This window comes from Cricetulus griseus, assembly GCF_003668045.3.
Source record: "Cricetulus griseus strain 17A/GY chromosome 1 unlocalized genomic scaffold, alternate assembly CriGri-PICRH-1.0 chr1_1, whole genome shotgun sequence".
NCBI classification, from domain to species: Eukaryota; Metazoa; Chordata; class Mammalia; order Rodentia; family Cricetidae; genus Cricetulus; species Cricetulus griseus.
The window spans coordinates 166871849-166899240 of record NW_023276807.1 but is presented as its reverse complement, the minus strand read 5'-3'; the positions used below and the strand labels follow the sequence as shown (position 1 = coordinate 166899240).

The following is a 27392-nucleotide window of genomic DNA, read 5'->3' as shown; positions in this document are numbered from 1 at the left end:
GTAGGATAAAATTAGAACTCAGTAACAAGAGAAACTATACAAAGACTTGGAGACAGACTGGTGAACTCTTGAATAACCTAGTGAGTCACTGAAGTGGGAGTTTTTAAGTTCTTAAAATGAAATTGTAATGAAAATTAAGCACAACTACCAGTATCCTTGCAATGTAAGCAATCAGTTCTTTTTTCTCCATTCATTTATTTAGCTCATAAATAAAGTCATGCACAATTATGATACACAATACAGTATGTTCACAATGGCATGTTCATCATTTTTGTTTTGAGGACACTTAAAGTGTAGATAGATAGATAGATAGATAGATAGATAGATAGATAGATAGATAGAGAGCAATAATGGAAATATGTTATATCAATAACAGCAACAGCTTTTCCAGCTTCTGCAGTCATTTGAACAAAATTGTAGAGACATCCAGCACACTCCATTTAAAAAACACAAAAAAAAAACAAACAAACAAACAACAAAAAAAGTAAGACATCCAGCACACTCCATTTAAAAAACACAAAAAAATAAAAAACAAACAAACAAACAAACAACAAAAAAAGTAAGACATCCAGCACACTCCATTTAAAAAACACAAAAAAATAAAAAACAAACAAACAAACAAACAAACAACAAAAAAATAAAAAAAAAAAAATCCCAGAAAACAGCACAGTTCTGTTACTCTTGTGGTACTTGGCTCCATTTTTTTTAATTAGTTTCTCAGTCATCATCTGGGAGGAAACCATTCTGAGCAACATCATTAAAAACAGCTCTGATAAAGCATGGTCACTACTATGTATCATAAAGCAGATCCACATATGAGTGAGTACATATCATGTTTGTCTTTTTGTGATTGGGTTACCTCCCTCAGAATGGTTTCTTGGAGTTCCATCCATTTTTCTGCAAATTTCAAGATGCCATTGTTTTTTTTTTTTTCTGCTGAGTAGTACTCCATTGTGTAAATGTACCACATTTTCTCTATCCATTCTTTGGTTGAGGGGCATCTAGGCTGCTTCCAGTTTCTGGTTATTACAAATAATGCTGCTATGAACATGGTTGAACATACGTCCTTGTTATATGAATGTGCTTCTTTTGGGTATATGCCTAGGAGTGGAATTGCTGGATCTTGTGGTAGACTGCTTCCCATTTTCTTGAGGAGTCACCATACTGATTTCCAAAGTGGCTGTACAAGTTGGCACTCCCACCAGCAGTGGAGGAGTGTTCCTCTTTCTCCACATCCTCTCCAGCATAAGCTGTCATTGGTATTTTTTATTTTAGCCATTCTGACAGGAGTAAGATGGTATCTCAGAGTTGTTTGGATTTGCATTTCCCTGATGGCTAAGGATGTTGAACACTTTCTCATGTGTCTTTCAGCCATTTTAGATTCCTCTATTGAGAATTGTATATTTAGTTATGTACCCCACTTTTTAATTGGATTGTTTGGTGTTTAGGGGACTAGTTTCTTGACTTCTTTGTATATTTTGGAGATCAGCCCTCTGTCAGATCTGGGGTTGGTGAATATCTTTTCCCAGTCTGTGGGCTGCCATTTTGTCTTGCTGACTGTGTCCTATGCCTTACAGAAGCTTCTCAGTTTCAGGAGGTCCCATTTATCAATTGTTGACCTCAGTGTCTGTGCTACTGGTATCATGTTCAGGAAGCAGTCTCCTGTACCAATTAATTCAAGGGTATTTCCCACTTTGTCTTCTAATAGGTTCAGTGTAGCTGGATTTATGTTGAGATCTTTGATCCATTTTGACTTAAGTTTTGTGATAGGCTTGAGTCTAACTGCAGTCTTCTACATGTCTGCAACCAGTTATGCCAGCACCATTTATTGAAGATATTCTCTTTGTTCTATCATATAAATTTGGATCGTTTGTCAAAAATCAGGTGTTCATAGGTGTGTTGGTAATATCAGGGTTTTCAATTCTATTTCATTGGTCTACCAGTCTATTTTTATGCCAATACCAAGCTGTTTTCAGGACTATAGCTCTGTAATAGAGCTTGAAGTCAGGGATGGTGATGCCTCCAGAAGTTCCTTTATTGTATAGGGATGTTTTGGCTATCCTGGGTCTTTTGTTTCTCCATATAAAGTTGAGAATTGTTCTTTCAAGGTCTGTGAAGAATTGTGTTGGGATTTTGATGGAGATTGCATTGAATCTGTAGATTGCTTTTGGCAAGATTACGATTTTTACTATGTTGATCCTACCTATCCAAGAGCTTGGGAGATCTTTCCATTTTCTGGTATCTTCTTTAATTTCTTTCTTTAGAGACTCAAAATTTTTATGGTACAGGTCTTTCACATTTTTGGTTAGTGTTACCCCAAAGTATTTTATGTTGTTTGTGGCAATTGTCAAGGGTGATGTTTCTCTGATTTCTTTCTCCACCAATGTGTCATTGGTGTATAGTAGGGCTAGGGATTTTTTTGAGTTAATCTTGTATCCTGCCACTTTGCTGAAGGTGTTTATCAGCTGTAGGAGTTCCCTGGTAGAGTTTTTTGGGTCACTAATGTAGACTATCATATTGTCTGCAAATAGTGAGAGTTTGACTTCTTCCTTTCCAATTTGTATTCCCTTGATCTCCTTTTGTTGTCTTATTGCTCTAGCTAGGACTTCAAGGACAACATTAAAGAGGTATGGAGAGAGTGGACAGCCTTGTCTTGTCCCCGATTTTAGAGGAATTGGATCAAGTTTCTCTCCATTTAATTTGATGTTGGCTGTTGGCTTGCTTGTGTATTGTTTTTATTATGTTGAGGTATGTTCCTGTTATCCCTGATTTCTCCAAGACCTTTATCATGAAGGGGTGTTGGATTTTGTCAAAGGCTTTTTCGGCATCTAGTGAAATGATCATGTGGGTTTTTTTTTTCTCAGTCTGTTTATATGGTAAATTACATTGATGGATTTTCATATGTTGAACCATCCTTGCATCCCTAAGATGAAGCTGCTTGATCATGGTGGATGATTTTCTGATATGATCTTGTATTTGATTTGCTAGGATTTTATTGAGAATTTTTGCATCAATGTTCATGAAGGATATTGGTCTGTAGTTCTCTTTCTTAGTTGTGTCTTTGTGTGGCCTGAGTATCAAGGTTATTGTAGCCTCGTAAAAGGAGTTTGGCAATGTCCCTTCTGCTTCTATTTTGTGGAACAATTTGAGGAGTATTAGTATTAGCACTTCTTTGAATTTCTGGTAGAATTCTGCAGTGAATCCATCTGGCCCCTGGCTTTTTTTGGTTGGGAGACTTTTGATGACTGCTTCTATTTCCTTAGAGGTTATAGGTCTGTTTAAGTTGTTTATCAGTTCTTGACTCAATTTTGGTAAGTGATAACTGTCCATAAATGTTCATTTCCTTTAAATTCCAATTTTGTGGAGTACAGGTTTTCACAGTATGACCTGAAGATTCTCTGGATTTCTTCAGTGTCCGTTGTTATGTCCCCTTTTCATTTCTGATTTTGTTAATTTGCATGATCTCTCTTTGCCTTTTGGTTAATTTGGATAATGGATTGTCTATTTTGTTAATTTTCTCAAAGAACCAACTCTTTGTTATATTGATTCTTTGAATTTTTTCTTTGTTTCGACTTTATTGATTTCTGCCCTCAGTTTGATTATTTCCTGGCGTCTGCCGGGGTGAATTTGCTTCCATTTTTTTCTAGAGCTTTCAGCTGTGATGTCAGGTCTCTGGTGTGGTTATTCTCTAGTTTCTTCATGGGAGCACTTAGAGCTATGAACTTGCCTCTTAGTACTGCTTTCAAAGTGTCCCATAAGTTTGGGTATGTTGTGTCAACATTTTCATTGAATTCTAGGAAGTCTTTAATTTCTTTATTTCTTCCTTGACCCAGGAATGTTGCAAATGTATGTTGTTCAAGTTCCATGAGTTGGTAGGTTTTTTGCACTTTGATTTGTTTTTGATTTCTATCTTTAAAGCATGGTGGTCTGATAAGACACAGGGGATTATTCCAATTTTTTGTACCTGTTGAGGTTTGCTATGTTGCTGAGAATGTGGTCAATTTTTGAGTAGGTTCCATGTGATGCTGAAAAGAAAGTATATTCTTTTGTGTTTGGATAGAAAGTTCTATAAATGTCTGTTAATCCCAATTGGGTCATAACTTCTGTTAGTTCCTTTGTCTCTTTGTTAAGTTTCTGTCTGTGGTCCTGTCCAGTGGTGAGAGTGGGGTGTTGAAGTCTCCCACTATAACTGTGTGAGGCCTTATTTGTGATTTGAGTTTTAATAATGTTTCTTTTACGAATGTTGGTGCCTTTGTATTTGGGGCATAGATGTTTAGAATTGAGACTTCTTCCTGATGGATTTTTCCTGTGATGAATATGAAATGACCTTCTTCATCTCTTTTGATTGATTTTAGTTTGAAGTTTATCTTGTTAGATACAAGGATAGCTACCCCAACTCTTTTCTTGGGTCCATTTGATTGGAGTATCTTATCCCAACCCTTTAGTCTGAGGTAATGTCTGTCTTTGAATTCGAGGTGTGTTTCTTGTATGCAGCAGAAGGATGGATTCTGTCTTCGTATCCAATCTGTTAGCCTGTGTCTTTTTATAGGCGAGTTAAGACAATTAATATTGAGGGAAATTAAGTTCCATTGAGTGTTTATTCTTGTTTGTTTTTGGTTTATTGTTGGTACTAGTATTGTATGTGGATTTACCCTGCCTTATATTTTGTGTTCTTGTAGAGTGGGATTATCTATTGCCTATGTTTATGCGAGTGTAGTTAATTTCCTTAGGTTAGAGTTTTCCTTCCAGTACTTTCTATAGGGCTGGATTAGTGGTTACATATTGTTTAAATCTGGTTTTGTCATGGAATATCTTGTTTTCTCCGTTTAGTGATTGAAAGCTTTGCTGGGTATAGTAGTCTGGGTTGGCATCCATGTTCTCTCAGAGTTGGTAGAATATCTATCCAGGTCCTTCTAGCTTTCAGAGTTTCCATGGAGAAGTCTGGTGTAATTCTGATAGGTTTGCCTTTATATGTTACTTGGCCTTTTTCCCTTGCTGCTCTTAATATTTTTTCTTTATTCTGTACTTTGGTGTTTTAATTATTATGTGACGAGGGGACTTTCTTTTGTGGTCCACTCTATTTGGCGTTCTGTAGGCTTCTTGTACTTTCATTGGCATGTCTTTCTTTAGGTTGGGAAAGTCTTCTTCTATGATTTTGTTGAATATGTTTTCTGCAACTTTGAGTTGGGTTTCTTCACCTTCTTCTATACCTATTATCCTTTGGTTTGGTCTTTTCACGGTGTCCCAAATTTCCTGAATATTTTGTGTTATGGATTTGTTAGACTTCAGATTTTCTTTGCTTGATGAGTTTATTTCCTCTAGTTTGTCTTCAGCATCTGAGATTCTGTCTTCCATCTCCTGTATTCTATTGGTTATGCTTGCATCTGTGGTTCCTGATTGTTTACTAAGATTTTCCACTTCCAGAATTCCCTCAGTTTGTGTTTTCTTTATTGTCTCTAATTCAGTTTTCAGGTCCTTAACTGTTTCATTCAGCTGTTTAATTGTATTTTCTTGGCTTTTTTGGCTTTCCTTATTTCTTGCATCTTGGTTTGTCTTTTCTTCCATTTCTCTGAAGGATTTTCTGATTCTCTCTCTTAGATTGTCTATCATTTCCATGAAGTTGTTTTTAAGGTTGCTCTCTTCTGCTTCTTCTGTGCTGGGATGTTCATGTCTTGTTGGTGTAGAGTCCCTAGGCTCTGGTGGTGTCATACTGGTTTTCCTGTTGTTGGATGTGTTCTTATATTGTCGTCTTCCCATCTCTTGTTCCAGTGGGTACAGTTGGTGTCACTTCCTTTCCTGGTGTGTATGGGTCCGGTGTTCTCTTCAGGTGTGTGCAAATGACTTCGATACTCTGATGGGTTTCAAGTTGGGTGCAGGCAGCTCTGAGGCACTCGCTCGACAGGTGGGTGAGAGCAGCACTGGCACAGAGATGTCAACAGACTCTGGGTTACTTGGTCCTCAGGGGTCGAGTCGTCCTGTCAAAGATTCCTGGGCAGGGTTTGCCAGGGTGGGCAGATGGAAGTTGGGCCCAAGTTAGGGGCCAAATCAGCTCACCTCTGCACTCTCTGCACTCTGTGGTGGCCAGAATGGCCCAGATTTCTCAGCAGGGACAGGATCCCAGGGTCCTCAGGGACCAATTCTGTCTGCCTGCAGATCCCCGGGGCGGGATTTGCCAGGGCAGGCAGGCAGAAGTTGGACCCAAGTTAGGGGCAGAATCAGCTCACTTCTGGACTCTCTGCACTCTGTGGGGGCCAGAATCAGTAATCAGTTCTAAGAGGAAAGTTTATAGCTGTTACATTAAAAAATCTGAGCAATCTCAAGTAAATAGTCTAATGATGTACATTGAGGCTTAGAAAGATGAGAAGCAACAAAGAAACTGTTCTGCAGAGTGAAGAGAAGGCCTACAGAATGGAGGAAATGTAGTTGCCAACTGCACATCAGTCAGGAGTTTAACATTTAAATGATACAAAGAATTACAAAAATTTAAACCCCAGAAAAAGAAACAAATCCATTCAGTGAGTGAGCAGAGGAACTGAGCAGATGGTTCTCAAAACAAGAAGCACAAATCATCAATAAATATCTGAAAGGATTTTTGTTATCTTTAGCCATCAGGAAACTGCAGATTAAAACTGCTTTGAGAATCCATTTTACCCTGTCAGAATGGCTATCATCAAGAAAATTTGCAATGACCCTTACACACTGCTGGCAGGAGTGTAAGCCAGTCAGGCCACTGTGGAATTAGAAGGAAAATTCCTTTTAAAACTAAAATCTACTGTGGGTCTAGGGTGTAATCCTGGGTAAATATCCAGAAGATTCTCAGTAAACATACAAAGATACGTATACATGCCTGTCTATTGCTACTATGTTCACAAAAGTTTAGGCATCCATCAAAGATGAATTGGTAAAGAAATGTTTTACACACAATAAAATTTTATTCAGCCTTAAGAAAAGGTAAATGAAACCATAACATTTCCAAAGAAATGGGTGAAACTGGAGATCATTATGTTAAGCAAAATAATTCAGACAGAAAGACAAGTACTACATGTACACTCTTATATACAGACTTAGGTGTGGGGTGAGAAGATGAAAGGGGACTATGAGAGGAGGAAGAAGAGCAGTAAACAGGAGAAAGTAATGTAATACATGTGTCATGAAAAGTCAGTGTTGTTGAAGTGGCAAATTTATGTAGTTTTAACATGAGAGAGTTCTGTATCTGAGGGTGAAATGAAAAGCAAGATAATGAGTATGACTAAGGAAGTATCTTACTTCCTTATGATGGCATAGAGATACTGCCATCAGTATGTAAAGATGTTTTGTAAAGCAATAAGAAAACTATAATATGAGTTCTTAATGTGACCAAGTATATACATAGCAAAGTACATACAAAGCATTTACATGATATTTTTCTTTTTTTATTAGTTCAAATTAGAAACAAGCTTGATTCACATGTCAATCCCTTCTCTCTTCCCAACCCCCCACCAGCTCCCCACCTCATGCCCTCTCTTCTCCCCAAGAAGGGTAAGGCCCTCCATGGGGGTTCCCCAAAGTCTGTCATATCATTCTGGGCAGAGCCTAGGCCCTCCCCCATGTGTACAGGCTGAGAGAGCATCTCTTCATGTGGGATGGGCTCTCAAAGTCACTTCTCACATCGGGAATAAATACTGATCCACTGGCAGGAGCCCCATAGAGTGCTGTGGCCTCCTCATTGACATCCACGTTCAGGGGTCTGGATCAGTCCCTGATGGCCTCCCAGAGAGCAGTCTGTGGTCCATGTGCTCTCCCTTGTTCAGATCAGCTGTTTTTGTGGGTTTCACCAGCCTGGTACCGACCCCTTTGTTCTTCAGTCCTCCCTCTCTGCAACTGGGTTCCAGAGTTAGGTAGAGTGTATAGCTGTGGGTATCTGCCTCTGTTTCCATCAGCTACTGGATGAGGGCTCTAGGATGGCATATAAGGCAGTCATCAGTCTTATTATAGTGGCAGGGCATTTAGGGTAGCCTCTCCACCATTGCCTAGATTGTCAGTTGGTGTCATCCTTGTAATCTCTGGAAATCCCCCTAGTGCCAGATCTCTCCTCGGATCTATAATGGCTCCCTCTATTATGGTATCTCTCATCCTGCTCTCCTCTATTCTTCCCCCGACTCAACCTTTCTGTTCCTCCTTTTCTTCCTCTCCCCTCCTCTTCTCCCCCTCTCATTCTGCCAGCTCCCTCTCCCCTACCCTCATGCTTCCAGTTAGCTCTTGCGATCCTGCCCCTTCCCATTCTCCAGGGTCCATGCATTTTTCTCTTAGAGTCCTTCTTGCTTCCTAGTTTCTTTGGTGAAAAGGATCGTTGGCTGGTAATCCTTTGCTCTATGTCTAAAATTCATATATGAGTGAGTACATACCATGTTTGTCTTTTTTGTGACTGGGTTACCTCACTCAGGATGGTTTCTTCTAGTTCCATCCATTTGCCTTCGAATTTCAAGGTTCCATTGCTTTTTTCCGCTGAGTAGTACTCCATTGTGTAAATGTACTACATTTTCTCTATCCATTCTTCAGTTGAGGAGCATGTAGGTTGCTTCCAGGTTCTGGCTACATGATACTTTTAAAAGTAATTATACAGAGAGGGAGAGGGTTCTTGTGGTACTAGGCTTCTGGAGCCATAAATATTTAATTGAGGTTCCCCAACAAGACACCAAAAATCCTCTCATCTTATTATCAAATAGCAATATTTTAAAAACTCAAATTAGAGAGATGGCAATATCTTATTAGAAAGCATTTGGTGTATTAGAAACTCTAAGAATTGTTTTCTGAATTACATTTTTTCATCAAGCTAACTCAAGGGGTCAGCTAAGGAAGGAAGGTTCAATGGTAAGATCTGAAAGTTGCCATGTGTCATGGGAAGTCCTTTTGTCTATAATCAGTGTCTCCAGATATTCCAGGAAACTTCAAAATTACTTTTAAGTTATGTATTAGACCTGAGTGCAAAGTACATTCCTCATATGAAATGCCAAGATTAGCCATGGTTTAAGCCAAAAGGAAAGGCAATATGTTCAAGCTTTCATATACTAATTCCTGTCCTGTGCAAGATTTATAAAATGTCCCAGCAGTCTTGCTGCCAAGACTGACAGCCTGAGTTCAATCACCATGACCCTGTGGAAGGAGAGAACTAATTCTTGCTAGTTGTCCTCTGACTTCCACACATACTTAATGTACACGCACGCATGTGTGCCCACACAAACATAAAAATGTAGTTTTGTGCATTCATTTTTCATTGGATTTTAGGAAGACTTTAATTAATCCCTTTACCCAGGAGTCATTCAATAGGAAGTTGTTCATTCTCCATGAGTTTGTAGGCTTTCTGTTGTTTTCATTATTGAAATCCAGCTTTAATCCATGGTGGCTGATAGAATATAAGGGGTTATTTCAATTTGCTTGTATCTATTTAGATTTGCTTTATGTAGCTGGATTTCTCTTTGACCACCAACTCACTAAAAATAACAAGGGGACTTCTTAATTATGAAAGCTCAGCTATAGCTTAGCCTTTTCCCACTAGCTCTTATGACTTAAATTAACCCATTTCTGTTCATCTGTGTATTGCCACATGACTCATGGCTTTTACCTCTCCTCCTGCTTGTCTTGTCTGAGTTCAGCTGGCAACCCCACGTTTCTTCTTCCCTGGGACCTCTCTGTCCCCAGAAGTCCTGTCTAACCTCTTCCTGCTTAACTGTTAGCCATTCAGCTCTTTATTAAGCCAATCACAGTGATGTGTTCACACCGTGTAAAGGAATATTCTTTAACACTTTGTGATCAGGTATGTGATTGCTGAGAAGAAGGTATATTCTTTTGAGTTTGGGTGAAATGTTCTGTAGATACCTGTTAGATCCATTTGATTCATAATGTCTGTTAACACCAGTATTTCTTGATTTCGTTTTTTCTGGATAACCTGTCCATTGGTGAGAGTGGTTTATTGAGGTCTCCCATTATTAATGTATGACATTCAATATGTGATTTAAGCTGTAGTGATATTTGTTTTACAAATATGGGTGCCCTTGTGTTTGGGACATAGATGATGAGAATTGGAATGTCATCTTCGTGTATTTTTCCTTTGATGAGTATGAAATGTCCTCCCTATCTTTATTAATTTTGATTGGAGGTCTATTTTGTTAGATATTAGAATAGCTACACTATCTTACTTCTTGGGTCAATTTACTTGGAAAATCTTTTTCCAACCCTTTACTCTGAGGTAATGTCTATCTTTGATGTTGAGGTGTGTTTCTTGTATGCCACAGATGGATGGATCCTGTTTTTGTATCCATTCTGTTAGTCTGTCTCTTTTTGAGACAAGGTTTCTCTGAAGCCTATCCTGGCACTCGCTCTGGAGACCAGGCTGGCCTTGAACTCACAGAGATCCACCTGCCTCTGCCTCCCGAGTGCTGGGTAGTCTGTCTTTTTATTGGTCAATTGAGTCCATTGATTTTGAGAGATACTAATGACCAATGATTGTTAATTCCTGTTATTTTATTGGTGATGGTGGTGGTGGTAGAGGAGTGTGTGGGTGAGAGAGAGAGGCAGGAAGAGAGAGACAGAGAGAGGGGAGGAGAGGGAAAGAGAGAGAATGAATTTCCCATATTTCAGTTTTGTTGGTGTGAGATTATTTATTGCCTTGTTTTTATGGGTGTAGTTAAATTGGGTTGGAATTTTCCTTCAAGCACCTTCTGTAGGTCTGGAGTTATGGGTAGATACTGTTTAAATTTGATTTTGTCATGAAATACCTTATTTTCTCCATTTATGGTAATTGAGTGTTGCTGGGTATAGTAGTCTGGCCTGGCATCTGTGGTCTCTTAGAGTCTGCAGGATATATGTCCAGCAGGCCCTTCTGGCTGTTAATAGTCTCCATTGAGAAGTCAGATATAATTCTAGTAAGTCCACCTTTGCATGTTGCTTGGTCTTTTTCCCTTACAGCTTTTAATATTCTTTCTTTGTTCTGTATAAGGATTCATACATTATGCTGACCCCACCCCCTGACAACTGGCATTCAGGCAGATACTTACACAGCTCAAAGGGCCCTGTGTTGTTACAGGTTCTCAGGCAAGACTCCCCTACAGTTCTGTATATTTAGTGTTTTGATTATTGTGTGGCAAGGGCACTTTCTTTTTTGGTCCAATCTATTTTGGTGTTCTGTATGCTTTTTTTAACGTTTATAGGCATTTCCTTCTTTGGGCGAGGAAAATAGTTTTCTATGACTTTGTTAAAAATATTTTCTGCACCTTTGAGCTGAGATTCTTCTTCTTCTATTCCTATTATTCTTAGATTTGGTCTTTTCATAGTGTCCCACATTTCCTTGATATTTTGTGTTAGAAATGTTTTAGATTTAGTTTTTCTTTGATTGATGAATCTATTTCTTCTACCGTATCTTCAATGCCTGGGATTCTCTCTTCCATCTCTTGTACTCTGTTGGTGATGCTTTTGTCTGTAGTTCCTGTTCATGTACCTAGATTTTCCATTTCCATAATTCCCTTAGTTTTTGTTTTCTTTATTGCTTCTATTTCCATTTTCAGGTCTTGAACAGTCTCCTTCAACTGTTTGTCTTTTCTTTGCTTTCTTGGTATTCTTTGAGGGATTAATTTTCTTTAATTTCTTTAAGTAAATTTTTCAGTTCCTCTTTAAGGACAGCTATTGTCTTCAAGAAGTTGATTTTAAAGTCATTTTTTTTGTGCTTCAGCTGCATTGAAATATTCAGGTCCTGCTGGCATAGGATATCTGGACTCTGGTGGTGCCATAGTGCCCTTTTTGTTACTGATTGTGTTCTTATACTGGTGGTTAGGCATCTGGGTTTGGAATGATTATAGGTATATGGGCTGATTTCTAGTTTGTCTATGGTGAATGGATGCTTTGTTCCTTAGTTTCTGTTTTCTCTTTGATCTTCTGGTCTTTGTGACCTGGGTTTCTGTGAGCTGACATGACCGCTGATCCAATAGGAAGTCTCTGTCCAAGTTGGGGCTGGACTTCTGGCAGAGAGGTTAGCTTGCCCTTTGGCACAACAAGGAGTCTCTGCTCAAATTGGGGAGTGGGATATGGTGTGGAGGAAGGGAGTGAGGATTGAGGCCACTGAGTGAGTGGAGAAAGTCCATGGACTGGCCACCTATCTGTGGTTCTGGAGGCCAATGAGATCTCTGATACAGAAGGGAGTCTCTGCTTGAGATCACCTATGTGTTTTTCTGACTTGCTTGTTGTGCATCTCTTCTTCTGACTGCCATGCCCTGCTCCTGGGCAGGTGCTCTGACTGCCATGGCCTGCTCCTGGGCAGGTGCTCTGACTGCCATGGCCTGCTCCTGGGAAGGTGCTCTGACTGCCATGGCCTGCTCCTGGACAGGTGTTCTGATTGCCCTGGTCTGCTCCTGGGCAGGTGTTCTGATTGCCATGGTCTGCTCCTGGGCAGGTGTTCTGACTTCCATGGCCTGCTCCTAGGCAGCAGAAGTCTCCCTGAGTTGAGGCAGGAGGCACGGACATGGAGGGAACAGCAGTGTGGCTATACAGGGGGCAGTAGAATGGGTCTTTGGGAACCAAATCTAAGGGGTGGGAACCTGTTCTTATGATTGGTGTGGCCTATGTCTGAGCAGTGAACATCTGCCCAAGTTGGGGGCGGGTGCATGGGGAGAATGAGTGTTTGGGACCTGAAACTAGGGAGTGGGGCAGTTCTAAGGGTAGGTGAGTCAGTCCTAAAATTGTAATTTTTAAAAATTAGAGAAGAAATAATATTTGTATTAGCATGTGGAAACTTACAGTAATAGTCTTGATTCCATCTACTCTCTGTTCTGCATCAATAAATGTTTACTATAGCTATGAGGCCTTTCTGGATTGCAGACCTTATCTTTTCCCACCTTGAATTTGTTATCTTCTATGTATCTGTAATTTGAGTATATTTGGTATTACTAGTCAATGCTACTGAAATTTATCAATTACATTATAAGCCGTTGTCTAAAAAGGGTGTTTCTCTTTCCCAAGCTCCTTTTAAGTTGGCTGTGGTGACTGACACCTGCAACCTTAGCACTCAAGAGGTTGAAGTAGGAGAATTACTGTGACTTCTAGGCCAGCCTGGGCTATGGGGAAACACTTCTTCCAAAAAAATCAGTAGTAAACAGATAAATTAATGTAATTAAAAGCTGCTTTGAGTTTGAGCCCTGCAGTTAAGCACTTGCATATCTCCACCATGGGATTCCAGCCAGAGTCAGGCAGTCAGGCCAATAGCCTGTTCAGCTCATGACTAACTAGTCAGATGCAAGGGCAGTTAGTTAGACAACTACAATTGGAACAAATGCTAAAAGTCAAGACTTATAAATTCTCTAACACATTTAGAGGAGGTGGCCCTATTTGTCATTGTCAGGAAAGGCCTTCCAAAGAAGAGTGACATCAGTTAGCCAGTCGGGCAGCCAGAGGGAACTATCATGAAAGGAGAACTAAGGCTGGTGCAAGTTTGATGCTTTTGAGGGTCTATCTTCACAAAGGTAGCAAGCAGAAAGATTAGGTTGGATAGGGAGGGCAACCTCTCATGAAGGTGTGAAGAACTTTTGAACCTCATTCAGAGGGGAGAGCTTGCAGGTAGGGCTACAGTCACACTTGTGGGTAGCCCATGAAATCGAAAGCAAGTGACTCTTTGTCATCTCTCTGTCTCTTGGTCAGGAATACAACTGGAGGAACTATCAGCCCAGCCAGATGAGTGAATGTGAGCTACAGATGCTAGCAAGCCTCCGACGGCAGCAGAATGAGGACCTGGAAGACACTGGGGATCCTCATGGCCTGAGTGCATCCCAAGTGGACAACTGTAATGTTAGCATCAGTACCAGCAGTGATGACACAACTACGTGGAACTCTTGTCTGCCACCTGTGAGTTCTACAACTTTACATCTATTCCCTTGTCTTCAAAAGGAACAAGACCATTTCTAACAAAGCCCAGCTTTTTCCAGGAAAAGTAGAGCCCAAACCAAGGCACCCACCATGAGAAACCTACAGAGCTCATTCTGAGATAGTCTTTTAGGGAAGGGACAGATAATAGAGGATGCCATTGTCTTGTCTTACACTGTCTTAGACACTCTTGGAAATGTGTGTATGATGATTGATTGAATTAGTTCTCTTTTGTTCTGCACAATAAATGAGAACCAGGCCATTTACAAACACAAATATCTATTTTATTTAGTTCTAAAATCTGGAAAGTCCAGTGTCAAAGGACCTACATTTGGCAAAGGTATTATTTATGCATCATCCCCTGATAGCAGGGAGAATGGTCATGGGTGGGGGGAGTGGGAAGCAGACTAGTGGAAAGGAGCTCAGTGAATCTTTTTATCATGAACTCACTCCCACAATAGTGGGATTAATTCATTCATGGACACAGAGTCTTCACACTCTAACCACCTCTTAAATATCTCACCTCTCTTCTCCTTCATGTAGGCAATTAAATTTCTCATATGTGGACTTTGGAGGGGAGGGATCCTCAAATCATAGCAGTATATAAAATCATGTAATGAAATGGGTTCTGACAATTCCTGCTCCTAACATAAGCCTTTTGCCACATAAAAGAGACTTAATATTTTCATTGAAATACTTATTAAATGGATGAACAAAATGGAAAAGACTGTAGACATACTAAATACTGTTCTCTTGTGAGGACAGAGAAGACCTTCTGTAGAAGTCACTGGATGTTTACTGACTCCTCTGTATTTGAGGGGCCATGATAGGAGTTACAGATATCTTTTCCAAAGATTTACATCCCCGTGTGTTTACATGTTAAAAACACATTAGTATAGCCATCACCCTCACCATGGCCCAGCAGAGAATGAAATATAAAATCTTTGACTCAAGCTTATAAATAGTTATATAAAGTTAAGAGTGTAGCACAATGGTCAGGTCCTTGCCAAGCATGTGTGACATCCTGGATTTCATCCACCACTGAAACAATTTAATAAACAAAAGCTGAGTCTTCTTCATAGAGACTGTCTGTAATCCCAATTAAAATAGCACAAGAATAGCTCTGAGTTCTACAGTGCAACATAGGTTCTTGACCACCTCTTGCCTGCTTCCTTAGGTGCCAACTGGAAATAATAAAAGATCTCATAATAAAAACTTAAATTAGGGGCTGGAGAGACCACTGTTCTTTTGAGGACCTGGGTTTGGTTCCTAGCAACCATATGGTGGCTCACAGCCATCTGTAACTCCAGCTCCAGAAGATTCTATATCCTCTTCTGGCCTCCACAGGCACCAGACACATATGTCGTACACATACAAACAAAAAAATCCAAGCACATAAAAGTTAAATCTTCAAAATTGTTAAATTATGCTTTAAACCTACGTAAATATTAACTTCAAATGTGGTGGAGAGAAATTTTATATATTTAACAAATACTCATTTTGCCATCTGCTTTTATCTTAAAGCTGGTTTTTCCGGGTCTCTAACATCTTTGTAGGCCTTCCATGTTACAGCAGTTCCCTCGTCTCATAGTCACCTGAGTCTTTCCAGCTGCCATTAGTGTTTCTACTTCCAGTGAGAACCCTGAGGGTCTGTCTCTCTTCTTGGTAACTTTTGGTATGAGTTGTTTGTCAAGTAGGTGCTACAGAAAACCAATGGAAAACGAGGCTCCTGTGCTCTTGAGAGAACATGTGACTCATCATGGCAAATGAATCAAATAGACTCCAAGGAGAACAACACTGGGGAAGGCACCACCAGTGTTCACTTAGTGTCTTTTATCTCCCTCTCCCCTGCCTCCAGCTTCCTCTTGCTTAATTTGTGGTTTCATTAGACATGACCATGGATACATAGACCTCTTCAAATGGCCTTGGTGCTGGACAGTATCCACCACCCAGAAAAATACCTGTGTCCCCAAGACTTTGGCCATACAGCATCCTTGCACCAAAGTGAAAAGCATACGGGTCCATTTCAGATAGAAATGAAACAGGCCTTTCTATAGAATATTCCTCAGCAGTCATTTAAACCTCAGTTAGAAAGAGAATAGTGGCCTCTGGATGGAGCTTATTTTGTCAGGAAGTGGCTCAGAGACCAGCAGTACAAAGGGCAAGCTGAGGAATGATTATTTATGGACTGAGAAGTCTGAACTCTTGGTTGCCCTGGATACCAGGTTCTCATCACTGTCCTGTTCTGGCAAGAACCGAAGTCTCTTGCATGACAAGTACTCTACTCTAAATGCACACTGCCAAAAATAACACCATTAGTAATGAACTTAATAACCCCTCTATTCAACCAAATGAGAAATTGAAAAGTCTATTTTTTAGACAGCAAATTTTGAAAATCCTACCTTTTGTATTCATAGGATATGTTTATTGTTTCATCAAATTCAGTTTGCTCCAATATTGGAACTATCAACAAATGGGAAATTGCATTCCATAATGAAATCTGCATCCTACTGCTTGTGTGGAGTTTAAATAGAGCAATTTACAAATATTGTTTCAGGCTCTCTGGGAGCTCATGCTTTTCTCCTCAGAAAAGGTGTGGAGATGGTGAAAGCGAAATGAAAGGGCTTCTGGTGTCACCATTAGGATGTCCTGCCCTGCTCTTGTCTCGATGAATGGTGCTAACCTCCAATGGCCCTCGAGCCGGAAGATTGGAAGACATTGCCCACATTTTCATTCCCCCATAGCCATATTGGTCTTCAGATACTAACGCTCTTCTGTTTGTTTCTTTTTAATTAAGTTTTTTAGATTTATACATTTTATTTTATGTGTGAGTGTTTGGACTCCATATATGGATATTCACCATGTGCATTCCTGGTGCCCTCAGAGGTCAGAAGAGGATGTCAGATCCACCGGCACTGGAATTATGAATGGTGCTGAGACCCCAACCCAGGTCCTCTGCAAGAGCTCCAAGTATTCCTAACTGATGAGCCATCTCCCCACCCCTTTGCTTCTTAGTCCCCACTGCCTAACACCACAGACTTGGCATGCTGCTGTTCATCTGAATTTGTGCAGCAGTACCTCGTCATCTCTTTGCCTCTGCTCCAAATACCACAAGCTGTGGGTTAGGAGCACTGATTCTAAAGTCATAATGTGGTGAACCAAAGCCAGCCTGTGACCTTGTAAAGCAACTGGTGCTCATTGGAAATATAATAAGCACTTAGTAAAAACCTTCGTTTTCAGAGATGGCTCAGGTGTTAAGAGCACTTGCTGCTCTTCCAGAGGGCCAGGATTCTGTTCCCTGCATCCATGTCAGGCAGCTCAGAGCAGCTAATGCCCTCTTCTGGTCTCTGTCTGTATACACACACAGCATATACTCACACAGACATATACACATAAACAAAGTAAATCTTTTTTAAAAAAAATGTAATTCTCATTTTTCACACTACATCTTTGTAAAGCCTCTGCTCTCTCCCTTCTGTAAAGCCCTTCAGTGGTTCCCCGTGGCCTCTTGCGTCTGGCACAGAGGTCACTGCACTCTGAGATGTGCCCATCTCAGTGTCACCAGTCACTGCTCTCCACCCTTCACTCCATGCTTTCAAACTAGCTGCACTGCGTGAATATATGTGTACCTTGCACCAGATTATCCCTCAGATGCTACTGAGATGCTACTCGAGGTCTCACTGTGAAAGCTATATCTCATTGTATGTTCTATAACCAGGAATATGTAGCTCACATCCCAAACTTGCTAGTTTGTGCCACATTCATTCATTCTGCACCTTTTTCTAGTAAATGTGTTGGGAAATAGGCTGGGTGTTGGGGATATAACTTGTCCTCATCTTCAGATGTTTACAAAGACGAAGGCTCTGTAGGTGAGTGACAATAAAACAGAAAACTATAGGGTGATGTAGGAGGAGCAATCAATTTGAATTCTGGGTTCCAGGTGTGCTTTCAGAGAAGGCATCAGTTAAATCAGAGTTCAAGAATGTTTGCACATTTACACATAGACAAAAGGGGGGACAGAGTTTCAGATTCCAAAAAGGAGCAGACAAATCTGTGGAGGTGATTACGCAGTCTCTCCCTAGACAAGACTCCCTTCTATTCAAGCCTCTGCCTCTCTTCAGCTCACACAGAGCAGGAAACTCACCATTCCTACCTAGCCCATTGCATATGCACAGGAGATTGACACTACTCCAGCCACACGGTGTCACCTAGCCATCACTGGGGGAGCCCCTGCCCTTGCTGTCTTCCAGAGTTCTCTTCCATACCACTCCTCCCTTTGAGATTTATCCACTTGCTCTTTGTCTGCTTGTTTGTGTTTGGTTGTTTCTGTCCCCTGCTTTGCTTACACATTGGCTTTTTTATTAAAGGATATTTATTTGTGAAGGGTGCACACCATGGCACAGGTGTGGAGGTTGGAGGACAGCTTGGGAAAGTTAGTTTTCTTTCACCATGGAAGTTACCAGGCTCATGGAAATGCTGAGCCCGCCCCTAAAGAATTTATTGTTAAGGTGTGTTATACTCACTGCAAAACTGGAAGTTACAGGAATATCAAATAAATGCCCCCCTGTCCTCAGGTACATTCAGCCTCCTGTATTTTCAATAGGTTCAACTATAGCACTTTAAATAACCTTTGTTACCAGTGTCTCTGGTCCAGAAAGACATGAGACAGCACAGCTGGTTGTCAGTCATTGATTAAATGAAACAATCAGTAACATGCACACTAAATAATTCCTTTTTACTCTAAAGTAAACTGATTTTCATCAGCTCTAAAACAAGCATCAGCTTCGTTTTGCTTAAGTATGTCTTGAGTGGCACATGCAATAGTGTACATTAAATATTGATACTAAACATTCAGTATACACCCTGAGAAGCTCTCCCTCTGAGCAAAGCTTCCTGAGCAGTTGTGGCCACAGGAGTTTTAGTGAGGCTGTGCCAAGCAACTGTCCTTGTGAGAGGAACTAGAGAGGAGGCAAGAGTACAGTGAAGTCTTTAGCAACAGCTATCGTGTTTGCCACAAGCTGTGACTCTCCAGCATCAGTACAGTTCTGAGTAGTGTATATTGCTTAAAAGGTATTTAGATTAACAAATTAGTCCTTTAAAAGTGTAACTAAATGTAACCATATTTCTCTTCACAAATTAACTTTTGTAGGCTTCTTAAGCTAAATTAATCAAGCCTCCTGAGAAATCTATTGGCCTTTGACAGACAAATTTTTCAAAGTTTCTAACTTAAACCCAGATACAATTAAAACAATACCTTCCAACTTCTGTGGAAACCTGGCTATAAGTAATCAATTGTGGAGGCATTCTGGAAGAGTAGCCCTCATGAGATTTGTTCAAAAATTTGGTTGTGTGCAGTCTTGGGAAGGTAACTATGACTTAGTCGCATGAATTTTTGTCACCAGCGCCAGCGCCCAAAGAACAGAACCAGGAGAGAGTCTGTGGATTAAGAAGGACACAAGTCTGTACTTTTTAATTGGATTGTTCAGTGTTTTGGAAACTAGCTTCTTGAGTTCTTTGTATATTTTGGAGATCAGACTTCTGTCAGATGTGAGGTTGGTGAATATCTTTTCCCAATCTGGGCTGCTGTTTTGTCTTGCTGACTTACAGAAGCTTCTCAGTTTCAGGAGGTCCCATTTATCAATTGTTGATCTCAGTGTTTGTGCTACTGGTGTGTTCAGGAATCAGTCTCCTGTACCAATTAATTCAAGGGTATTTCCCACTTTATCTTCTAGTAGATTCAGTGTGGCTGGGTTTATGTTAAGGTCTTTGATCCATTTTGACTTAAGTTTTGTGCAGGGTGAAAGGCTTAGGTCTATCTGTAATCTTCTATATGTCCGCATCCAGTTAAGCCAGCACCATTTGTTGAAGATGTTCTGTTTGTTCCAACGTATAAATTTGGATTGCTTGTCAAAAATCAGGTGTTCGTGGGTGTGTGGGTTAATACCACGGTTTTCAACTCTATTCCATTGGTCTACCTGTCTATTTTTGTGCCAATTCTCAATAGAGGAATCCAAAATGGCTAAAAGATACATAAGAAAGTGTTCAACATCCTTAGCCATCATGGAAATGCAAATCAAAACAACTCTGAGATACCATCTTACTCCTGTTAGAATGGCTAAAATAAAAAACACCAATGACAGTTTATGCTGGAGACGATGTGGAGAAAGAGGAACACTCCTCCACTGCTGGTGGGAGTGCCAACTTGTACAGCCACTTTGGAAATCAGTATGACTACTCCTTAAGAAAATGGGAATGATACAGCAATTCCACTCTTAGGAATATACCCAAAAAAGCACATTCATACAACAAGGACATCTGTTCAATGATGTTCATAGCAGCACTATTTGTAATAGCCAGAAACTGGAAGCAGCCTAGATGCCCCTCACCCGAAGAATGGATAGAGAAAATGTGGTACATTTACACAATGGAGCACTACTCAGCAGAAAAAAACAATGCAGTCTTGAAATTGCAGGAAAATGGATGGAACTAGAAGAAACCATTCTGAGCGAGGTAACCCAATCACAAAAAGACAAACATATCTGATATGTACTCACTCATATGTGGATTTTAGACATAGAGTAAAGGATTACCAGCCTACAATCCACACTGCCAGATAAACTAGTAAACAAGAAGGACCCTAAGAGAGACAAACATTGTCCCCTGGAGAAGGGGAAAGGGTCACAATTCCCTGAGAAAATTGAGAGCATGGGAAGAGGGGGCAGGGAGCTACGAGAATGAGAAAGGAAGAAGAGGAAGGATGCAGAGGTCATGAGGGAGCAGAAAGGTTGAGTCAGGTGAAGAATAGAAGAAAGGGTATGTGATAGGTAGGGTTTTAGTTGGGGGGTGGCAGGGGAGGATGGGAGGGAGAAGGGAACTGGGATTGTGATGTAAATCAATCTTGTTTCTAACTCAAATTAAAAAAATAATTTAAAAAAAAGGACACAACTCGGGTCATCCGGTAGAAGCAAATGCCATCGGTTTATTTCAACCAGCAGCTTATATACAAGAAGGGATGGAAAAACATCACCTGTTAGCAGAATGCATTCCCATGCCCTATCATAAACAAGGAAGCCACAACCCCTGCCCACGGCCAAGGAAGCAAGAAGGGGATGGGGGCTAGGCATAGTGGGCAAGGCTTAGAAAAACAGGAGGTACCTGTGCATATGCTGGAAAACAACTCACAGAGACCCCGTGGGGCCTGAGTCCCAACAAATTTTGAGTGAGGGTGTTTCTGATTTTGATTGGCAGTAATGTGAAAACATTCCATTCATGGTGTGTGGGTGTGTGACCATTGTGTGCATTCACATGAATATAGTTTCATATGATAACCAAAAGAATATAAAGCAAGCTATCCTGGGCCCAATTCCCATCTTTGTCATTTATTTGCATTGTAAAATGGATTCACCAAAGGGCTTTCCCATGCTACCTTATGCCAGCGAATGAGCCAAGTTCCCAAGATTGGGACCTGCTGCTCCCCCAGGGGTATTTCTTCAAGTTTTCTAGAGCACTTTCCCTTTTCGTGACTACTAGGTCTATTTGACCAGGGTGGCACAGGTGGACTATGGTCGTGCAAGTGGTTGGAGGCTATACAAGCAAAGATGCACTGTGCTTGTTTGGTTGAGTTCACACACTGGTGTCCACACTGTCACCCACAGAGTGTTGCTAATAGTCTTTAGTGGTTTCCTTTGTTAGTACTTCGTTATTTCTGTCCCTCCATGAACCTAGGCAGGCAGTGGTGGTGCATACCTTTAACCCCAGCACTCAGGAGGCAGAAGTAGGCAGATCTCTGTGAGTTTGAGGCCAGCCTGGTCTACAAAGTGAGTTCCAGGACAGAGTCCAAGCTCCAAAACTACACAGAGAAACCCTGTCTCCAAAAAAAAAAAAAAAAAAAAAAAAAAAAAAAAAAAAAAAAAAAAACATAAAATGCACACCTAATGTGCATGTTGTTCTCTGAGTAGATGCCTCAAAGCTGTTATTCCTTCAAATTAAAAATCCTCATACCATAACCCAATATATAAACCTTCCCAGCTTGGTAAAAAGGGGGCGGGTGGGGGGATCTAGATGCTCTTCTTATGTATCCATCAGTGTGGCATTTTGCAGAGCATAGTATTTGAAGAAAAACGAGGCAAAATTCACTTAATAACATCCCAAGCATATGGTGAGGTTCTCAGACAAGTTATTTATGGCCTTGATTAACCTTGCAATATTATTGCCATTTTGAATAGATTTTGCATAACAACATAAAGATATTGTCTGTATCTCTCAACATAGCAGGATTATCTTATCTCTTGTTCTTTTATTTAGCCTTCCCTGCTCTCCCTTACCTCAACATTTCCAGCAAATTGATCATAGGAAGTCAAAGCCTCTGGGTGGTGGTGATTTTATGAGTGCCTCTTTCCTGGCACGAAGGCATAGCAACAGCGCCACCAAATGGACAAGGTCTGCCATTGCCAGACCCTGTTTCATGTATTTGCCAGGCGCTTATTTATCTGTATTTTTACATGATACCAGGCTACCATGCAATTTAAGTGTTTCATACCTAATAGATCTTAATTTCTACTAATCTACAGATGCATCAGTTCCTCAGCTCTTTGGTGATATACTGGGTTTGTTACTCTGGTAAACTAGGAAGGTTGGGATTGGCCATGCTAAGCTGTAAATAAAAATCAGATGAAACTATAGAAATGATACATGAAAACTGATAATAGAGCCACAATAATTTCTGTACTGTCCAAAGACAATAAGGCAATGTGTGAGTTGTTCTGCAGCTAGTGGCTGTGAAAGTCACGTCACAAGATAAACATTATTCTCAGGGTGCTTGCTGTGTTATATCTTACAACAGTTTCAAGGTTAGCAGTTTAGTAAAAACTTACTGTCTTCGATTTTAAATATATAGTGACATGCAGTGAGAGTCAAATAAAGTGAATTTAATTTATAATAATTGGACAGTCTCATATACGCCAGAAAAATATTTCTTGGGACTCCTCTTTTTTTTTTTTTCCATGCCATATACTGAATGGATCCTGCCATGTTGTTATTCAGAACATTGCATTACACATTCTGTGTGAATTCCCAAGGTACATTAAACAATACAAGCAAACTAGTGTTGAGATGGAAAGCTGTGGAATCTCACTGAATGGGCACAGATTCTGGCTCCACTATTTCCTGGCAGGCATGATCCTGGGTTAATGCTAGTATCTGAACGTCTTCTTCTAACAAATGGAGTTAATTATATATAGTGCACAGGCTTTCTGTGGGGCTCAAATGAGATAATCTCTCTCAAGAATTAGCATGGAGTAAATGCGAAGTAAATATAAGTCACTGATGTTGCTGTTCTGGCTATTTGTAGACACTGGTAAGTTGCTGCCACTGTCATTACTGGTAATTTTGAGTTACTTGTAGGCATTAGTAGTGGTATTTTGCATCTACTAAAGGTATTCTATAGATAAGGCTGAACTCTAAAATCAATCCTTAATTTTATTTTCTATCATAGGTTGTGTCACAGGATGTTACCAACCTAAAAATAAATTTACTGATGCATAGGTAGAGAAATACAGTAGACAGGGAAAATGTCTTCTTCACTACCCATATAGATCCATAGCTGAGGATCTATAACAGAAGACAGATTAGTTAAAGAAAAGCATACAAATTAATTGCAATTAAGTTTTATATGTCAAAAGGACCTTCAAAAATAAATGAAGACCCAAAGAAATGATTAAACATGTAAGAAAAATGGCTAAATGCATATTGTCATGCTAGATTTGACAGAGTAGAAACTCGTGGAGAAATATGATTTGATAAAGGTGATAGGATCTATTGGAAAGTTACTGGGAAAACTTAGCAAGGCCTTTTGGTGAGTTTCTTCCCTGTGTTCCTGCATCTTCTGAAATGAGGGTTTTCCAGTCACATAGGTTGTTATGACTTGGTTCAGGGACAGGTCAAAAAGTCCTACCTAGGTTTTATGAGCTGCATGAGAGGCAAAGGTCACGGTCAGGAATGAGTGACCTTGTTGCTTCTTCGGTTTCTCAAATACAAGATACCGAATGTGGGGTAGTGAGGCTTAAACCCCATAAAATCCACTTGGTGACATTTGCCTTCAGACAGACTGGCCCTCCCACGACTTCATGTCACCAGTTCTTACTCCTCTGAAAAGCTCCTGCTGAATATTTTCAAACATTGTGAATTGTTATCGGCTGTGCTCTTCCCCTCGTATCATTGAATCTATTTTACATTATCTAAAGATGAGCAAAGAAAGGAAGCGGTGAGCCTGCATCATTCACAGAGCTGCATCCCAAACACAATAGGCACTTTCCAAGGGAGGAAGGACAGCATCTGGAGTAAGGGCTTGGAATGAGTGTAGGTGGAATTAATGGCTATAAAATTCAGGGGTGGGCATTTGCCTGAATATCAGAACTGTGATGTTCGGGAAGTTTGGGAAACGCCTGTGAAAATAAATAAGCAAAAGTCTGGTCACTGGAGGCCTCAGTGCTGCTGAACTACCGAGTGAATACCAATGAATTTATTATTGGGAATAATTTTCTATTCCAGTGTGAGTTGATCCAGAGAAGCAATCCATTAGGCCTTTCGCTTGCTAATTTCTCTAGCTATGAAGTAATAAAGCCTAAATTGTCAACTAAATTTTGCTTGCAAATTGCTGAAAGTTTGATTTCTCTGGAGATCAAATGTGGCTTGTGACATGCTTTCTTTCCCCTGTCCTCCCAGCTGTTGTTTCTTGCTACTGAAATGGTGATGCATTGATGTCATCCAGTTACCAAGTGTCTGTGCACACTGAAAGGTGCATCACAGGATAGTAGGCTAAGTGAAGTGATTATCACACAGGGTGTTTGCTACAAATTAAAGAAATACTTGCAAGAGTGTGTTCATAAACAAAAGGACTTTATGCTTATGAATTCCCATCACCTGTGTAATTACTGTTTTAGGGTCCCTTAAAATAAGAACTATATGGAGAATAAGCAAAGTAGTCCCTTTATGTGCAGCCACACTGCTAGCCTTGGTCAGCATTGTGAAGCCACTGTGAAGCCACACTCACTGGTCAGCACTGTGAAGCCACACTCACTGTGGTAAGAAAGCCTTAACACCAACCTCTCTGAGAACAGAAGTAACATTGTGGATACCAGGCTACATGCCAAATTCCAACATGTAATAAAATAAGAAAGCCAAAATAAAGTAATTTTTCATCATTGTTAGCCACATAAGGAAAATATTTAGAATTATGTTCAAAATGGAGTTTGTATTAACTGTAACAAATTTTTCTGCCTATATAGGCCAAAGAGGAAAGACCAAGTTTCATTACTGACAATTGTCTTTCTGGAGGGTTTCTTCTGCTTTGTTTTGTTTGTTTGTTTGTATTTAGTTGTGTTACAAATAATAATGACAGGTTTATTCTGGGGGGGAATTTGAGTGTTCACATTTTTATTAGCACCACTTTCTCAGCTTATTTTCATCAGTGCTTACAGTTGTATTCTACACTTGGGGGATGACCCCCACGGCCTAAGATGAAGCAAAGCCAGTCCTTTCCTGTAAATGCAATGTCAAAAACAAAAATTGTTGATATCAAGTGGGAGCTCACAGACTCCAGACTGATAGCTGGGGAATCTGCAGAAGACTGAGCCAGGCCCCCTGAACATGGGTATCAGTTGGGGGGCTTGGGTGGTCTATGGGGCTGCTGGCAGTGGAACAAGTATTTATCCCTAGTGTATAAATGGATTTGGGGAGCCCAATTCCCTATGGAGGGATACTCTCTCAGCCTAGATACAAGCCCCAAATGATGTGACAGACTTTGATGCTTCCCCCATGGGAGGCCTCACCTCCCTGAGGCCTGGATGGGGGCTGGGGTGGGAGGACGGTGAGGGGAGTGAGAGGACAAAGGGAGAAGGAACTGGGAATCGTATGTAAAATAAGATTGTTTTCATTTAAATAATTAAAAACAACAAGAAAATTGTTGATATGAAAATATCAAGGTGAGAATTAGTGTGACAGTGTGCATGAAGATCACTGTGCTGACTGTGCTATCTCACAGGTGTTTTGTCTCTTGCAGCCTGTCAACCAGGGTCATCACTATCAAACAGAAATGAATCCATCTTCTCCATTGAACCCTCGGTAAGAGTCGCTAATAACCTACATGGTATTGGTTTAACACTTTTTACTTAGAGGACTGTGTATTATTCTTGGTTACATAAAATTTATCTGCCAAATTTTTACTGGTGGTGATTGCTGTGTTTTGTTTGTTTGGAGGTTGCTTGGCTTGTTTCAATTTTGACACAGTCTCAACATGAAATAGCTGTCCGGAAACCAGTGTCCAGACAGACTTCATTTCTTTTTGAAATTTTACTCCATCTGCTTTTCTTATCCAAACTGTGTGGTAGTTGTAACACTCCACCTGTGTTCAAATACCTGGTTGTAAGGTTTTAAGCAAGTCATCTAATGCAAGGTCATTCAGACACAATAATTACTTCATGATATTTTGAGGAAGTTCAAATGGACTAAATTCTTAGCATAGTTATTAGCACATACCTAGCTCTTTATGAGCAGTAACTTACTTGTGATTTTCATAATTATGCCATTTTATGGGAATTTGATTCCAGTGTATATTGAGTATGAGTATTTTATATGCCTTTAAATTTGTCAAGATGCCTTATGCAAGTTCAAATAACAATTCACTTTTTTCATTAATTCATAATTTTTAATCTCAAAACATTTGCTACTTCAAAAATGTTATTGTGGTCTGAATCATTTGTTAACATAATTTTAGACTGATTAGGAATAAGCAAGTGTGAATTTGAGCGTTAAAAACTCATACCATAGCTAGTCCATGCTTTCTTATGCATATTCATGGAAGCTAGTTTATTCAGATAAATCATTACTTCATTACTGTTTGCTAGGGGTTTCTTGGAAACCAGTAAATCTTGAGCTCCACTAACTTAGTTACAGGAATGAATCTCTAACCCATTTGTGCCCTGTGGAGTAAGCTGACATCAAGGAAAAACACAGCTCTGGCTCCAGAGTGTGGTTTGTTACATCAGGTTTGACTTCCAACTGCAGTGACTTGGAGCAAAGACAACTTTGCTAGTGTTGAGAGAACTAGGAAGGGAGAGAGAGAAGCAGGAGGGATTTGTTCAATTCGAATGCCATGCTGCATACTAGAAGAGAAAGACAGGCACGGCCCCTTCTCCATTCCTGTTTGCAGCCTCCTTTCTGCTCCATTCTTCTCATTAAACAAGAAAATTGCTGATATGCTCTCTCTGCTGCTCATTTCAAATATGGATGCCTGATAGCTCTTGAATTCAGTTTGTATATGGAGGCTAACAAACATGTCTCAATCTCCATTTCTACTTTCTGGTTTCTACTTTCAATGTGATTGGCTGAGAGTGGACCAAGTATCCATTTCTGGTCCAATCCATGAGGAATAGTGAGCTAAGGCATGGAAGAGTACTAACAAGGTTCCTGGAGACCATCTACATTACTTATAGAACTTTATATTAGACCTG

The 27392-nt window shown here is 40.2% G+C and overlaps 1 protein-coding gene across 8 annotated transcripts in view; it reads left to right on the top strand.

Moving 5' to 3' along the window:
- Positions 1-27392, top strand: part of Cfap20dc (CFAP20 domain containing) — a 289810-nt gene that overhangs the window by 228199 nt on the left and 34219 nt on the right. For all 8 annotated transcript variants that reach the window (XM_035452377.1, XM_035452376.1, XM_035452375.1 and 5 more), the window contains 2 exons: positions 13663-13866; positions 25943-26004. In XM_035452377.1, coding sequence (XP_035308268.1) covers positions 13663-13866; positions 25943-26004 — 266 coding nt within the window. The remainder of the gene's footprint in view (positions 1-13662; positions 13867-25942; positions 26005-27392) is intronic.